General features: G+C 26.8%; 1 protein-coding gene across 1 annotated transcript; it reads left to right on the forward strand.

Annotated features, from left to right (window-relative positions):
* The first annotated feature begins 14,484 nt into the window (after nt 1-14,484).
* On the forward strand, nt 14,485-16,083 carry LOC132951935 (putative nuclease HARBI1). The gene is made up of 4 exons (XM_061024010.1): nt 14,485-14,574; nt 14,959-15,228; nt 15,353-15,497; nt 15,725-16,083. The coding sequence occupies exons 1-4, from the start codon at nt 14,485-14,487 to the stop codon at nt 16,081-16,083; spliced, it is 864 nt and encodes a 287-aa protein (XP_060879993.1).
* The last annotated feature ends 538 nt before the right edge of the window (nt 16,084-16,621 follow it).

Raw genomic sequence — 16,621 nt, forward strand, 5'->3', positions numbered from 1 at the left:
GTCTATATACTATCGCCGTGTCGTCGCAAAACAAACCACGTCGCACTTTGGGGCGTTCGACACCCCACGTCGTCATACGTACTCGTATTACTCGTATTAACGCTGAAATGCTACAAGGGCAGCATCGGAACGAATCGCGATCCGTATGTCGTAACGGCGCTTCCATGGTTTATTACTTATTGCCACCGACGATGGCAGTCGCATTATTGTTTAAGCCAAATGTTGTTTGATCTTCGGTGATCTTCCTGTAATTTATAATTTCTATAACGATAAAGCTAATCAAAAATAACTCGAGCTAACTAAGTTATAGGTAACTAGTAAACATTTACAATCCATCCATGTCAAATCTTATATATTATACTATATTATGGTAAAAATATAATTTATAAGACAATGGTTTTTATTTGGAAATATAATTAATTAGGTATATTACAACACCTAATAAAATATTTTTAAATATAACTACCTAGTTCTTATTTTAAAAGAAGATGATTATTTCTTAGTCTTGCAATATACAAGTAGGTTGATAATAATTAGAACAATAAAATATTCTTATTTATTTTCAATATTCGTAGTGTACCAGAGGATATATTTGTTGTCACAGAGTTTTTAGACCTTGAGTTTGTACGGCGACGGCATGTAATCGTCGCTACGATTGTATAGGAACTTAAACAATTTAACAATTAAAAATGTTGTACTAAATTTCTAAGATTTAGGTGAGTATTAAAGTTAAAAATTGTATGAATTTTTAATAACAAAATAATTGGCAAATATATTCGTGTATTTGACAAATATTGTCAATTAGGTATTATAGTTATTAGATTTTTCATTACTTGTTAAAAGTTTTCATAGATTATTTTCATAAAATTCCTATAATATATTAAAAAAACACTATCTAAATGAAATATTATATTATCAAATACACGACAATAATACAATGTCTATAATATGTATTAGGTACTGTTCATAATGTTCATAAGTACCTATACTTCTAGGCTTAACAGTATATACAACAAATTTTAATACGTTACGTAAACCACTAATTTGTTTTAAAGTACACAATAAAAAAAAACGTATTTTGCATTTTTATTTGAACATTTTTGACGTTATTTCTTTATTGTGATGTTAATACATTGTCGAATATTTATAGAATTTCGCTTTATTTTTACAATCAAAGAAAGTAAACATTGATGTCAAACATCAGTAAATTATTTTATATTTCAATTAAAATTTTCAAATCAATTTAAGTATAATATGTATAAATAAAGAGACAACTATCTACCATAGGTTGTCTGTAATAAACCAGTTTAGCCGAAAGTCGATACCTGATAGAACAGCATGACATTATCGGATTATCGTCTATAGGTGGATACAATACAAAAGGTGATATAAATCAGTATCATAAGTAAACTGAAACGTATGCATTCCGTTTTTTTGCTTTTAATGTTACTACTTTATTCTACAGTATGAATTGTATTTTTAATTAATCTATTTATTGGTTTTACAATTAGGTGTTTGTTTCCGTTATCGCCTTTGGAGCAGTAAAAATAATGTTCTTCAACTCAGTTTATTTGTTATTCAGAATAATCAATAGCCGTTAATACTTGGTCAATATACTGTTAAACTTTTTTTCTTAATCAATTAGCTTGAAAATGTAAAACAATATAGTGAATATTGCTTATAAGTTGTTCTAACATACATTAAATACATCAAATATCTGTCACAATTTTTTTGTGAAAAAAATTTTGACAAAATTCGTTGAATCCACACACTATTGCAAATTATTTTGTAGTTAAAAATTCATCAAACTATCAAAGGTTAATTTTAATAACCGATTTATAAAACAAGGCTCCCATTAAGTTCCTACCTACCTATCTTTTGCAGCAACTTACAAATATTAAAAATACGTGGGCAACATTAGGTATCTACTAAGTTTAAATTTGCTATGTTGTTCGTGGGTCAAAAAGAAAAACCCAATAGTGCGCTGACGTCCTCTTATTGTCAAAATATTTTATTTTTTTGATTTTATTGTTGTTGTTATAGACGGAGACAATTATGAGAACATTAATAGTTATTACTACTATATACGAAGCGCATTGATATAGCGCGACAGTATCATTGTGTCAGGTTGACACCTACTCGTAGATTATAACAATTGAAATTATTACATGGTACTTATTATTTACAGCTGTTTAGTTGTACATTTGACCTATCTACTTTCAAGACAAAATTTAGGTTTTAAATATAGGTACTTAATAATGTACAATATTATTTAACCCATGTTTTAATATACATTAGCAGGGGCTAATTTATTATTGAGATAAATTAGTTTTATTTTTAGTGATGTCTAAGTTACCCGACCCCCCCTAAATTGCACTTCTGGACTAGTAAGTACATACATGTTTTTATATTACAGTAACGCTCAATACAAGGGTTTTCCTTTTTAATTGTCAAAATTGGGTACAGGTACCGAACTGTGTATTATGATTTATCTACGTATCTAGATTATTGGTGTTTTGTATTCTTATAATTTTATAATTCAATAATTGTTTATTTATACCTACAAGACGGTAATAATCATGTTTTTACAGTTAGTTCGACGGGATAAACGAATAATAATATAAACTATAAAATGTATAAACATAATATATCTAATACAATATTGTAAATAGCATAGATATATAAAATGCACCAATGCATGTGCATAATGAATAATATGCATATTAATAATAGTGCATTTTATTAACGTTCCGTATATCTTTATAGCGACGAGTTACAAACGACGAAACATACCTAATTTAGCATTAATATAATATGAGAATTGAGAGTGAAAACATTACACTATATTATAATGGCAAGCCGAGCTCATTAAATAGTAAAATATCTCATCAGCATTGCCATTTATAGCGATAAAATTATCTTCTACCAATGCATATCTGATGTCTGAACCCAACTACTACGGGTTAGATGCCGCGATATAAAAACGAATTTATTGCAGCGAAGTCGGTATACCTATGTCCGATTTTAAGGCGGTTGAAAGTGGACCGTTTTTTAGGGGTTGAGTATAGGCAATATGTTATATTCATTGGGAATTGCTGTGTGAGTGTGTGTGTAATAACTGATCATTGGTGTGCGTTAGTTCCCCGAACGCGTAATTATTTCGTTTTATCAGTAAACAATTCAACAATAATTTTATTACCGTCACACCACGCATTGTATTGACAAAACAGGTAGGTAAATACAACATCGTACTTACATAAAGTATAATGTACCTAGTTCATAGTTTTATCAAAAACATAATCATTATAAATTATATATTGACAACAGTAAGTCTTTAAAAAAACAATTGCTTGTATTATATTATATTGCTACATAAATGTATAATTATATATTATATTCTTAATATACCTTAATTTAAGCCTTCTATCTTTTAATGTTTTCCTTAAAAACCCCGGGACTACAGTTCCAGAAGAACTTTTACGACGAGCTGACATGTCTACAATTCTATTACAATAGTTTCTTAAAATATGGTTCATACATTCTATTTTTTTTACATCTATGTCGTAATCTGCATAAGGTTTAGAAAGTGTTAACTTCTTCATTATACTTGAATCTCCATCTCCAATTAATTTATCATATATTAAATTATGCATAGTCACACTTTGACAGAATCCCTCGACAATTATATCGGATTCCATGGCAGTAGAAGTCCCATTCCAATTTTTAAAACACTGATGAAATGGTGATTCTTTTTCACTATTTTCATTATTTTGGCAAACTGAACAGTGTTTATTACGTACGCCCATAAAAAGAACTTTGTTGATCCTATACCCAATGATAGACGCCTAAATAATAAATTAAACATCAACGTAACAAGTGTCTAGTAAAAACAAAATAAATAATTATAGATGTATCTACAGTCATTCGTTTTTTAATTACAATAAAATAAGAAAATTGTTACATGAAAAATCGAGTAAATATCAAATGTTGTAAAAATATAAATTTCAGACGCTCATAAAAATTTAATTTAAGTTTCTTCTAGACATTTTTTTTTTTGATAAAGGTAGACAAACTTATGAGTAATCTTATATTACATTTTCAAATCTTAGATTTAAAAAGAAAAATTTTTATGAATTCTCAACTCAAAATAATTTACTATTTTTCGTGATTTTTCCGTATTTTGTCAAAATTTGAACTTTAAATGCTTATAAATAAAAACTGTGACTAAGGATTTTTAATTTTTTTCATCTGCCTTTGAAACAATAACCTAGGAGCCTTCTATTAAATTTTCAAGCTTTTTTACTCAACAGATAAATTTTTATTGATATTTATAGAAAAAAAAACTAAAAAAATTGAAAACTGACAATGGCCGTAAACAGCTCAAAAAGAGTCAAAATATTTTGTAAATTTTATGGTGTATAGAAAATGCTAATATAAACATTCAGTAAAAATTTCATGTCTCTACGGTCATTTGTTTTAGAGTTACACCAAAAACCAAAATCGATTTTTTCGAAAACCGATTTTGCGTAAAAATTCCCGTTTTTCCTTAATTTTTCTTTTGTTTTTCACGTCGCTTGTGAAAACTACTGGAAAATTTTTACTTTTGACCCCCCAAAGTACCAACTAGATTCACTTTCCTATCAGAAAAGTTACTATTGAAGAAAATCCAAGCACTTTTACTGTCCTAAAACGTGATGACAGACACAAAAATAAAAAAAAAATAAAAAAAAAAACACACATCATTGTGAAATCAATACATTCATCGCTTCGCTCAGAATCTAAAATACCACTGAGATTTAAAATAATTATAATATCGCATTATTGAACAACTTTTTAACTGATTATTGCTTATTTCTGAAACGTTATTGCTGTCGTCATTGCCGAGTTCTTGAATTTCTTCATTTTTTTTTGTAAATTTGCCAAATTGTGTTTCAACTTTTTTCGTCTTATGAATAATTTAGCTCGTTTTTTATTACCAAAACGCCAATTACTCATTTTTACCACAAGAAAATAAAATTGGTAGTGAGTACAAATAGTGCACGGACTGAATCACGATGGCATAATATACTAAATAATATTTTATTTAGCAGCTGTGTATCATTATAATATTATGTAATTGATTTCTTATCGCCCGTATAATAGTCGCGGCTAAGATTCTCGGAAATCGGTATAGCGTACCTACGCGCAGTCACACGTCACTATATTTTGCAATTGAAAATGTTTGAACTCCTATGTGGCTATGAAAGTCCCAAAAAGCGGAAGAAAAATTCACCCAGTACCAAAAGCCCGATTTTAATTTTGAAAACACATTTAAATTCATTATTCTGTTTTCTAGGTTATGTAGGAAATGGATTTTCGATTTTTTCTATTGTTTAATTAATATAGTACCAAATTAATTTTCTTTTTTTTCCAAAATTCACTTTTACTTTATTGTTACTAAAAAACATAAAATTAAAAATTAATTTCCTACATAACACAGACAAGGAGTAAACAAATCCAAACATTTTTTCAAAATGAAAATTGGACTTCTAGAAGTGTGTTTTTTTTTCTTTTGCTTATTGGTCTAAATGCACGAAAAACCGACCCACTTTCAACCGCCTTAATACGTTGGTATTGTGGTGCGCGCCGTTTGGATCAATATATTCTTGCAATCTTTCACCCCTAATTAAAACTAACTATCTATAGATAACTATCTGACTTACCTATATAAAGTAAAATAACTAAAATACCTTTTTTGCTAGGCACAACTTAATTTAAATGTTGTACTTACAATGAATTTACCACATCAAACATTTAATACAAGTTATATTGCGATTACTCTATAATAACAAAAACACTATTTTAAGATAATAATATGTGCATATTTATCGGCAATATAGTATATTAACTAATGTTTTAAGTTTAATATTAATTACCTAACAAATGGATTAACTTTGGTTCTAATCAATATTTTTTTATTTTTTTATATATAATATATAATATATGTATTATATATCATTTATTTCTCTTGCACTACGCGTATTAAATAACATTTTTATTTTTATTTTTGAACACTGAAAATAAAATTAAAATACAGCCAATTTATAAATCTGGTGTTTGGAATCATTTTGATTGTAAAATCATTAATTCAAGTCATATAGTTTATTAATTATTTTGTTATTGTATGATTTTTTAGTATGTCCACATTTTTTTAAGTATCTTATTAATTTGAAAAGTAATGACTTTTTAAAATAATATTTCGATTTTAACAAGTAGGTACCTACTTATTCAAAAATGCTCTAAAAATATTTTAAAAAAGTTTATACTTTTTGAATTAAAAATGTTTTTTACGACTGGATCAGTTAATAAAAATAGTTTGATTTGAAAATATTGTTAAATCAGATTTAAAATTTTTTATTTTCAGTATTAATAAATAAAAATAATGGATGTTATATTATATACGTGTAACGCAAGAGTCAATAAATAATATAAATAAAAGAATTGAAAAATATTGATTAGAACAAAATTTATTTAATTTGTCAGGTCTTCCTGTTACACTCAGTATACATTAAATAATTATTATTTTAGCAAAATCCAAAAATGTTCTTAAATGTATAGCCTTAAAATGTATCAAAATAATATACTATTAAAAATTTAAAAAACAAGTATTGACCCCAATAATTTGACGCTTTTTAAAATATTCCACAGCCATTCTTAAAAAAAATATGCCTCTGGGAGGAAAAGCAATTATTTCATCAATTCATGCAGTTTATACTTTTTTGTAAATTTGATTTGTTGTTACCTTTCAATAATAAATGAGGTTTCGAATCACACACGCTTGGACGTAAAGTGGTCTGTGTACCTATGTTTTAGAAATCATATTATTATGAAATATCACAATAACTTAAAACTATATTGACAACTGATAATGTTTATAAGGTATCCTGAATAAATATTTAGTATTATAAAAATAAGAAATCCTAACAATTATTTTACTCTAAAATGATACAGGAACTCTATTAAAAGGTATTTTTATATTTTTAATACAGAGAAAATCTTTAAACTGGTTTAAATTTAAATTTGTATTATAGACTTAAGGTTTAACAATAATTAATAATCATTAACAAAGTTAATAAATATTTTTTCGGCTAAAATATCAATAAACGTTGAATACGTCGGAATTTTAATTTTTTAATTTTTTATAATAACAAATTTTTTAGGAAAAGGTATTAAAAATGGTGATTCAATTTATAGTAGACTTGATAATGAATCTAAATACGTTTGCAATATAAAAATCCACAATTTCACAAGTATTACAGTTTTTTCAAGCGAGTATGTCTAAAGACCACTTTATTCATTACTACATCTTCGACGGGCTTAATATATTATTTAAACAGTATTCTTACCGCCATCTACCGCAGAGAAAAGACAATTCTGATCATCTCTAGACAAATGTGTAATGCACGTTAAAATTAGAGTTTTTAGATGAAACGTTCAAATATTAATATTTCGACGAGATGTTTCAACTAGCACGTTTAACTCTCTTAAAAAAGTATTTTTCATACAATACTTGAAATGTCATATTATAAAAAATAATAATATTAATATGAAGAGAACGTCTCATTTTAAAAGGCGTTTAATATAGGAAATTTTAAGAAAGACTTAAACACCTATATTTAAATGTGAATTCAAAGTAGGTACCTAATTAACATTGTACAATAGGTGTACTATTGTTGGTTTTTGTGTGGGTACCTAATACGAAAATACATTAATTCATATTGACGTAGATCAGCTTAGTACTATAATAAGGGAATAATAAACTGAGGAAAACTACATAAATATATTATATTATATTATCTATGTATTATATACTTATATAAAATATTAACATATAAGTAGTATTAAATTAAATGGTAAAAAGTTTAATGTTTTAAATTTAAGAAAAAGGGCATTCAAGGGCCTCGCGCTCAAAATTTACATAGGAAAATATTTAGAAAGTTGGAAAGTTATGAATTTATTCTTAGTTTGATCATATGGTATGAAATATATTTAGTTGAAGTAAATAAGGTAAGCAAAACTTTACAAAACATTAATATTAATTTGGACAAATGTAGTAGCCTTTTAAATAGTCTTTTAGAATTTTTAAAATCAATTAAAATTGAGTGGTTTTGAATCTTTAAAAATTAAAGCTAATGAAATAGCAGATGTCTTAAATATTGATAAAACATTTAAAAAGAAGCATTTTAGAAGGACAAAAAAATAATTTGACTATGAAAATTCTGATGAAATAAATGATGATACAAAAAACTATTTCAGAATATTTTATTTTAATGTCATTGCCGATGGATTGTCCTTTAGTGAACGATTTAATCAATTTCAAATTTATATCAACAATTTCAGTTTTCTATAAAATATTGATGAGCTCCAAAAAATAACCAATGACGACCTTATGAACAATTGCTTAGATTTACAAAATTATTTAAGTGACGGAGGTTTATATGGTATAAATAGTTGGTTGGTTCTGAATTGTATGAAGAGTTACTAGTTTTTCGTCATACAATGAAAGAAGATTCTACGCCTATAGAAGCACTCAGTTTTTTAAAAACAATGCCTGCTGCTTTTACAGCTTTTCCTAACAAAGTAATTTCACTCCACATTTTGTTAACCATACCAATCACCTCAGCATCGGCAGAAGGGAGTTTCTCAAAGATCAAAATAATAAAAAATTACTTAAGAAACACAATGTCTCAAAAACGATTGACTGAATTGGCTATGATTGCAATCGAAAACAAAACAGCAAATAAATTGAATTTTAAGGACGTCATAGAGTTGTTTGCGTCTAAAAAATCAAGAAAAAAATTTTAAATATTCTATATTAATTTTGTTTTTTTATTGCTTAAATTTCTAATGTTTAAATGTATTAATAAATTTAGTACATACAATTACAGAACCTTTGTACATTTGTATACCTTAGTATATTTGTAAGTTGACAAGTATAATACGTCTAAAAGTAATCATTAAAAAGTTGAAAATTAATATTTACTAATGTATTTTTATTTAAATAAACATCATAGGTGTAACTAGGGTCAACATTTTGGGAGGGCTTAAGTCTTTAATAATTTAAAATTGTTTCATTAAATTACACCTATGTTCTATGCGCTATGGATATTGGTTAAATAAGTTTTGCCCAGGGCCTCGCAAGAGGTAGCGCCGACCCTGGTCATGGAAAGTAACTATAAAAATCTTCAAATGTTTCTCTTTTAGCTGTGTTGTTCTAATTTAATAACCGGGAAAATGTCATAAACTAACTTTGGTGACATGTGCATGCGTGTGCGTGTGTGTGACTGTTATTAGAATATTGTAGACGATATATTACGGTCATTACCTTGCTGATCGACAAGGAATGGATATAGTAATATTCTACTCGCTTTCATTTATTAATACCGTATATCGATATCGTTTGTTATTTGATATCGCAATACGAATTTACGATAAAGATATAAATGAATCGATAACAATAATTTAAAACATATTGGTGTGCATCGCTATATTAATTTAATATTTTGGTGTTCACTGTTCAGTCTTCAGTCGTTTAGTGCTATGTGTGAAGTGAATACGCTTTGGTGTAAATGCAAAAATATAATCTATTCATTTTTACAACATTAAAATAAGAAATGCTAAGTGGGTGTCGCTCTGCTATACAGTACGTTACAAGTAGGTCACTGTAACGAATGGTGTTATATTTGAATTCAATGATATAATACCTACCATTGTTACGAAAAACGATTTTGAGTGAAGACGATCTGTCAGCCTATGATATTACTAAGTGTATTTGATGATATTATTGTGAATAAAGTAATTTATTTACCTATTTACGTGGAATTTTGTTTTACATTTTCAATCCTAAGCTATAAAAGTTGAACATTTTATAAATATTTAACAACAAAATAATTATTAAACTTTAAATTTGATAAATTTTGTCAAAATTCGAACTTTAAATGCTTATAAAAAAACATGCATTTGTATTTTTAATATTTTTCAAAAAAAAATTTAATTTGAAATTTCTATTAAGTGTTCTTCTATGTTAAATGTAGAAACACTTAAAAGGAACCATGTAATACATTTTCTAAGCTTAGATATAAATATACAATTTTTTATGAATTTCTAACTACAAATAATTTCGAAATTTTCTTATGCCTATAAATAGCTCAAAAATAGTCGCAATATTTCGAAATATTTATGATGCATAGAAATTGCTGATATCAACGTCAATTAAAATTGAATGTATCTAAGGTATTTTTTTAAGAGTTACACCAAAAACCAAAATTGTTTTTATCAAAAGCCGATTCTGCGTAAGAATTCCTATTTTTCTTCAACACCTGGGAATTTTAAATGTTGACCTCCCCAACACGCCAACCAGATTCACTTTCTCACCAGAAAAGATACTGAAATTGATTATCGAAGCATTATTTTGACTATTATTATCATGTACACTGTACACATAATAATAAAAAAAAACAATATCTTACTACTCTGAAGCTTACAAAAGAACAGATTATTTACTTAGAGAAGAGTGCGAAGATTGGCATAATGAACGTGTAAAAAGGTTTGACTCTTATTATATAGGATATTAGTGAACTTTACTGCCTCTCCGGATGGACTAATCGAAGATGATGGATTAAAGTGATAATATAATGTCTTTCTAGAAGTGTATCTCTAAAATAAATACTAGATAGCAAAATAATTAAATGTTGTGTATTGAAAATTAATGAATTACGGTTAAAACAAATGACTGATTTCTGGGCATTCTTAATGAGGCAGACGAGTAAGTGGTGGCACGACAACGCGATAATGGATAACACAGTACACACACTAATGTTAATTTACTACTCACAGTTCAAATTTACGTGTAATATGAATTGCCTAAATATTACTCCTTAAAACATGCTATGTACCAACCGCCATGGTGTTTATTTTTAAAATAATGTAATTAATAGATATTTTAAAACTTACTTTTGCTTTCAATACAAATAATATATTTTTGTGAATAAACCAATTAAATAATAGATATCTAATCAAAATGTAAAAGTGCTATGGTAATTGATAAGATATTATATTGACAATTTATAAATAAGTTTACAATATTTGTCCATGGTGCAAATTTTTTTAAAATTATACTGACATAATATTATAGTACCTATACTTTAGTGCATTTAATGGCATTTTTAGTGTATTTTAAATTGCATTATTGGAGATTCAAAAAATAAAATTTTAGGGTTTTATATAGCACTCAACCAAAAATCATTAGTAAAATTAATAATATACATTTATCGTTTTTTTAACAATTATACGTTTGTTAAAATAATAATAATCATTACAAAATCATGTAAAAATCATGTATGAATGTGTTGACGATATATTTAAAATGAAGATCTTCATTCGTTCAATTTAATAAATAATCATATTATGGATAAACAGAATAAGTTTATTAAATTAATAGACAGATTATTGTTTTGATAAAAGTATGTTTAAATAGTACAAAATATATCTAACGAAGTAACTATTTATACATGTAATTTCATCAATGGTGTGTTTAATTCAACTATGATATATTATTTAATTTTAATAGTAAATTTACGTATTTAAAAATAATTTTCGATTTCTAGTTATCACCCGTTTTCCATAAATGGACATACATTGTTATAATACAATTATAAATATAAGTATAGAACTAATAAACATAATAATATAATATGTTTATTAAATCAATTAACAAATTGTTGTTTTGATTGAAGTATGTTCTACATTTCAAATGATACGTAACCTCTTTGTTCACAATAACGGAAATTAATAATTATAATCATTTGTAATCGAAACTTACATTGGTGATTGATCGATATTGCTCTAATACTTACCAGTCTACAGGCTACACTTTACAACCTAGCTACATAATTACGAGTGCAAATGGATTGACGTCAACTATTACCAAACAATATTTTTTTATTGTTAAAATTATATAAAGATTAATTTAAAATTAAAGAATTTCATGTTGATTTTGAAAAATCAGCTCATAACTCAATTTTAAATGTTTTTCCACAGTGTAAAATTATATGTTGTACATTTCATTTAGCCCAATCATGGTTTCGTCGAATACAAATAAAGAGTAGTAAATTATTACGGGAGTATAAAATTAATAATTCAGAGGTAGGTAAATGGCTAAAATATTTTTTGGGAAATACCTCTGAATTATTAATTTTATACTCCCGTAATAATTTACTACTCTTTATTTGTATTCGATGAAACCATGATTGGGCTAAATGAAATGTACAACATATAATTTTACACTGTGGAAAAACATTTAAAATTGAGTTATGAGCTGATTTTTCAAAATCAACATGAAATTCTTTAACATTAAGGGTCCGATCGAGAATGTGAGTACAAAGATTTTGAATTGTTTCCCACATAGTTGTATATGTCGACGTATGTTTATCTTCTAAAAAACAAAATACTACTGGTACGTAAAAATAATTTTGATAAATGTGAATGGTACAGCTGAGCAAATAATTTTGGGCAATACAAAAATGTTCCATCTCCAAATGTTTTGCGTCACATAAAGCACTTAAATTTGCTGGACATGTAAACAATACTACAGAATTATCGTCACTGAAATACATATAGGTATTGTTCATCTTTGAATCTTATTTCAAATTCTTTCAGCTGTAATACAGCTTTGTTAACAGTATTTGAGAGTTTGGGGAAATGTTTTTTTCTTATTGCATACATTGAATTTTGTAACAAATGAATGTCACCATGATTTAAATTATAATTGGATAATGATAATTCTTTTCTAATAATTTTACTTGGTTGTGTATGCATTTCTTCAATGGCCTTTCTCTTAACAAAACTTCGGATTATATCTTTATGTACTTCGTTCTGAGAATATTCATTGTGCTTATGATCGTTTTTTCTTTGAAATTCATATTTTTACAACATTTGATATTCACTCGATTTCTCATGTAACAATTTTCTTATTTTATTGTAATTAAAAAACGAATGACTGTAGATACTTGAAAATTTCACTGAATGTTTATATTAGTATTTTCTTTACACGATAAAATTTATAAAATGAATTGACTCTTTTTGAGCTATTTACGGACATAGTCAGTTTTCAATTTTTTTAGTTTTTTTTTTTTTTTAAATATCAATAACATTTTATTTGTTTGGTAAAAAAGCGTGAAAATTTAATGCAAGGCTCCTGATATAATGTTACAATAGCAGTTGAAAGGTTATAAAAGCAGTTTACATAGGAAAATTTTTTTTTATAAGCATTTCAAGTTCGAATTTTGACAAAATTTATCAAATTTAAAGTTTAATAATTATTTTGTTGTTGAAAATTTATAAAATGTTCAACTTTTATAGCTAAGGATTGAAAATTTAAAACAAGGTTCCACGTAAATAGGTTATGTATAAATTACTTTATTCACAATAATATCATCAAATATACTTGGTAATATCATAGGCTGACTGACCGTTTTCGCTCAGAATCGTTTTTCTTATACAATGATATTATATCATTGAATTCAAATTTAACACCATCCATTACAGTGACCCACTTGTCACCAGGGCTTGAAACCGTTATTAATTTAATCGGATAATTTTTTGGATACCGGTTACCGGTTTTATACTGGTCCTGTTGTTAGGGGTAACCAGTTACCGGTACTATATTCAAAATTACAGGTTACCGTTAAGTGATAACCGCTTCCAAAAAATGTCAGTTACCGGTTTCAAAAAAAAAAAATTGTACTACACCTTTGTACCCGTATGCTTAATACAATATTCGTGTTGCTATAGGAATCAAGCTATTTTTAGATTTCTTAGTACAGTATATTATGAGGGAGACCGGGACTATCGACTATCGAGTACCGTCATTACCAACCAACGGTATTTTATGTTATAGGTAGGTAGGAAATAGAAATGTAGAATACCAATTATTTGAATTATTGTTACAAGAATTTAGACTAGGGAAAAAAACGAAGATAAATAGTATGATTTAAGAATAGTTTTAAGAAGTTATTATTTATTAAACCATTAGTAGCTACGAACGTTTAATCATTTATGTAGCTAAAATAAATTAAACATATTATTATTATAGTTCATGCGTAACGGTAGTCAGTATTTATAAATACCGGTAATCGGTTCTTAACCGGTTAAAACATATTTGCCCGTATGCACAGTCATTTAAGTGTCACTTAAGCACAGTCCCTTAAAATTGCGTTGCACAGTCATACTTACGGGATAGCTGTCACTTAAGGTTTCCTTAAAGTTAAGTGGTGGATAGACCATCCTTAACGATCCCTTAAACTATTATTTTTTTTTTAATCATTTCAAAATAAAAATAATAATGTAATCAATTTGTTAAAATTGTTCACAAAATTATCGTTCTACCATTTGCATCGATTTATGTTTTTGTTTTTATTAAATTGTCCTACCTAAAGTATAGTTAATATGGATGATATATTCGAACTAATTGATTTTGCTCAGTTTGCTGATGAAGATAATGCACCTAAAAGGTACATCAGGGATCAAGAAAACCCTGTAGAATTATTTTCTGATCTTCAATTTTACAAATGATACAGGTAGGTATCTGTTATAGGAACAATTTATTGTACTACTGTAAATATTTTACATTATAATAATTATACGGTGAAATAAACCCTTTTTCATAGATTCAACTGTAGGTACATTAAACACAAATTGAATAATGTATTTTTTAATTTAGGTTCTCTAAAGAAGTAGTTATGGATATTATTATGCCATAAACTACTATTCATCACAATAATAATCGTGGTTTGCCCATCCCACCTATTCTACAACTCTTAACAACACTGCGGTTTTACGCATCTTCAAACTTTCAGTAGGCACCAATTTCAAGTCCCATTCAGTTGTTTGTAAAATACGTTTTGTTAATTTAAATTTTAGATTGTAAATGGTGACTTAAGAGGAATTACCCAAGGAACTGTATCAAGAATAATTAAAAATATATGTAAAATGTTGGCAAGTAATGTAAAAAATCATGTACATTTCCATAGAACTGCAGATGAATGGAATATTATAAAAGAAAAATTTTACCAAATGTACAAGATGCCGGAAATTGGTGGATGCATAGATTGTACGCACATAAAAATACAAAATCCTGGAGGTCCTGATTCAGAAGTGTTCAGAAACAGAAAAGGATATTTTTCTTTAAATGTTTAGGTATGCATTAATTAGTTATCAGTTATCAAACAGCGGATTTAAACCCAATCACAGAGAAAGTATAAAGAATTATTTATTTAAAAGTTATTTTTATACTTACTGTATGTCTGTATACTAGGCTGTTTGTGGACCATCGATGGAATTTTTAGATATAGTTGTAAGATGGCCAGGAAGCTATCATGATAGCTTTATATTTAGTGGAAGCCATGCAAACAAATACTTTTCTGAAAGTATTGACCATGTGTTATTGCTTGGAGATGGAGGTATGATTATATTTATATATTTAATGTACTTATAATTTAAATTTATATTTAATGTATAGGTAAAAGCCTTGAGAATTTTTGTTCAGTTATTAATTAATAAGTTTTTCTACCTCTCAAAAGTTATGCTAATTTTAGTCATGAGATATTTTTGATTGTAATTAATTTTTTTTTTAAACTATTAAATTTGATTATTTATACAATAAATATTTCTAATTTCCTTTCAATAGGTTATGCATGTAAACCTTATTTGTTTACACCTTTAAGAATCCCTGTAACACCATCAGAGCGAAAGTATAATAAATGTCAGATTAGAACAAGAAATATAATAGAACGGACATTTGGAATATGGAAAAGAAAATTTCCTTGTTTGAGATGTCTTGCTAATGCACCTGGTACAACTGTAAATATTATTCTTTCTTGTGCATTACTTCACAACATCTCTCGAAAATATAATCAATATACTACAGACAGTGATGAAGAAGAGGAAGACTTAGAAGAGGAAGATGGAGAAGTTGCTGGAGAAATTGACCACAGTATACTAGGACCTGCAGCAAGACAAGCTTATATCATAAGGCATTTCAGTTAAAAAAAAATAATAAATCATTATATTTATCCATGGTATTTACGCATTTATTTATTCATAAAAGTAACAAAAACTTAATCCAATTTACTATAACATCACATTATTTATATTTAATAAATATGTATAGGTATTAAAGAATTTTAATTTAAAAAAAATATATAATATAATAAACAAACAAAACAACTGATTTATAAAAGTAACAAAAACATAGGTATTCACTTAGGTATGTGTGATAAACATTATATGGCTATAAGCTTTTTAACTTAACTAAATAACAATAAGCATAAAAAACAAAATATATAGGTACTTAAATAAGATTTTATTTAATTTTCTTAATTTCTAGAGCAAGTTTTTCACATTGTAACTTGAACAATTTATGTTCCTCAAAGCGCTTAGCCACTACAGACTGCATTATTAGTTTCTGAATTAAAATCTAGGTAGTTGAAAATTAGGAAATGTATTTAGAATAACAATAATGAGATCTATTTTGAACATTATTAATTTGTTAGCTAACTATTTTCAAACTATTTCTCTAGTTAGT

The sequence above is a fragment of the Metopolophium dirhodum genome, chromosome 1, assembly GCF_019925205.1.
Source record: "Metopolophium dirhodum isolate CAU chromosome 1, ASM1992520v1, whole genome shotgun sequence".
NCBI classification, from domain to species: Eukaryota; Metazoa; Arthropoda; class Insecta; order Hemiptera; family Aphididae; genus Metopolophium; species Metopolophium dirhodum.

Excerpts from the sequence above, each read along its gene's own strand:
- LOC132951935 (XM_061024010.1), top strand. The coding sequence starts at position 14,485 with ATGGATGATATATTCGAACTAATTGATTTTGCTCAGTTTGCTGATGAA. Across the intron at positions 14,575-14,958 it reads TCAGGGATCAAGAAAACCCT|ATTGTAAATGGTGACTTAAG; the intron begins GTAGAATTATTT and ends TTTAAATTTTAG. Across the intron at positions 15,229-15,352 it reads AAGGATATTTTTCTTTAAAT|GCTGTTTGTGGACCATCGAT; the intron begins GTTTAGGTATGC and ends TCTGTATACTAG.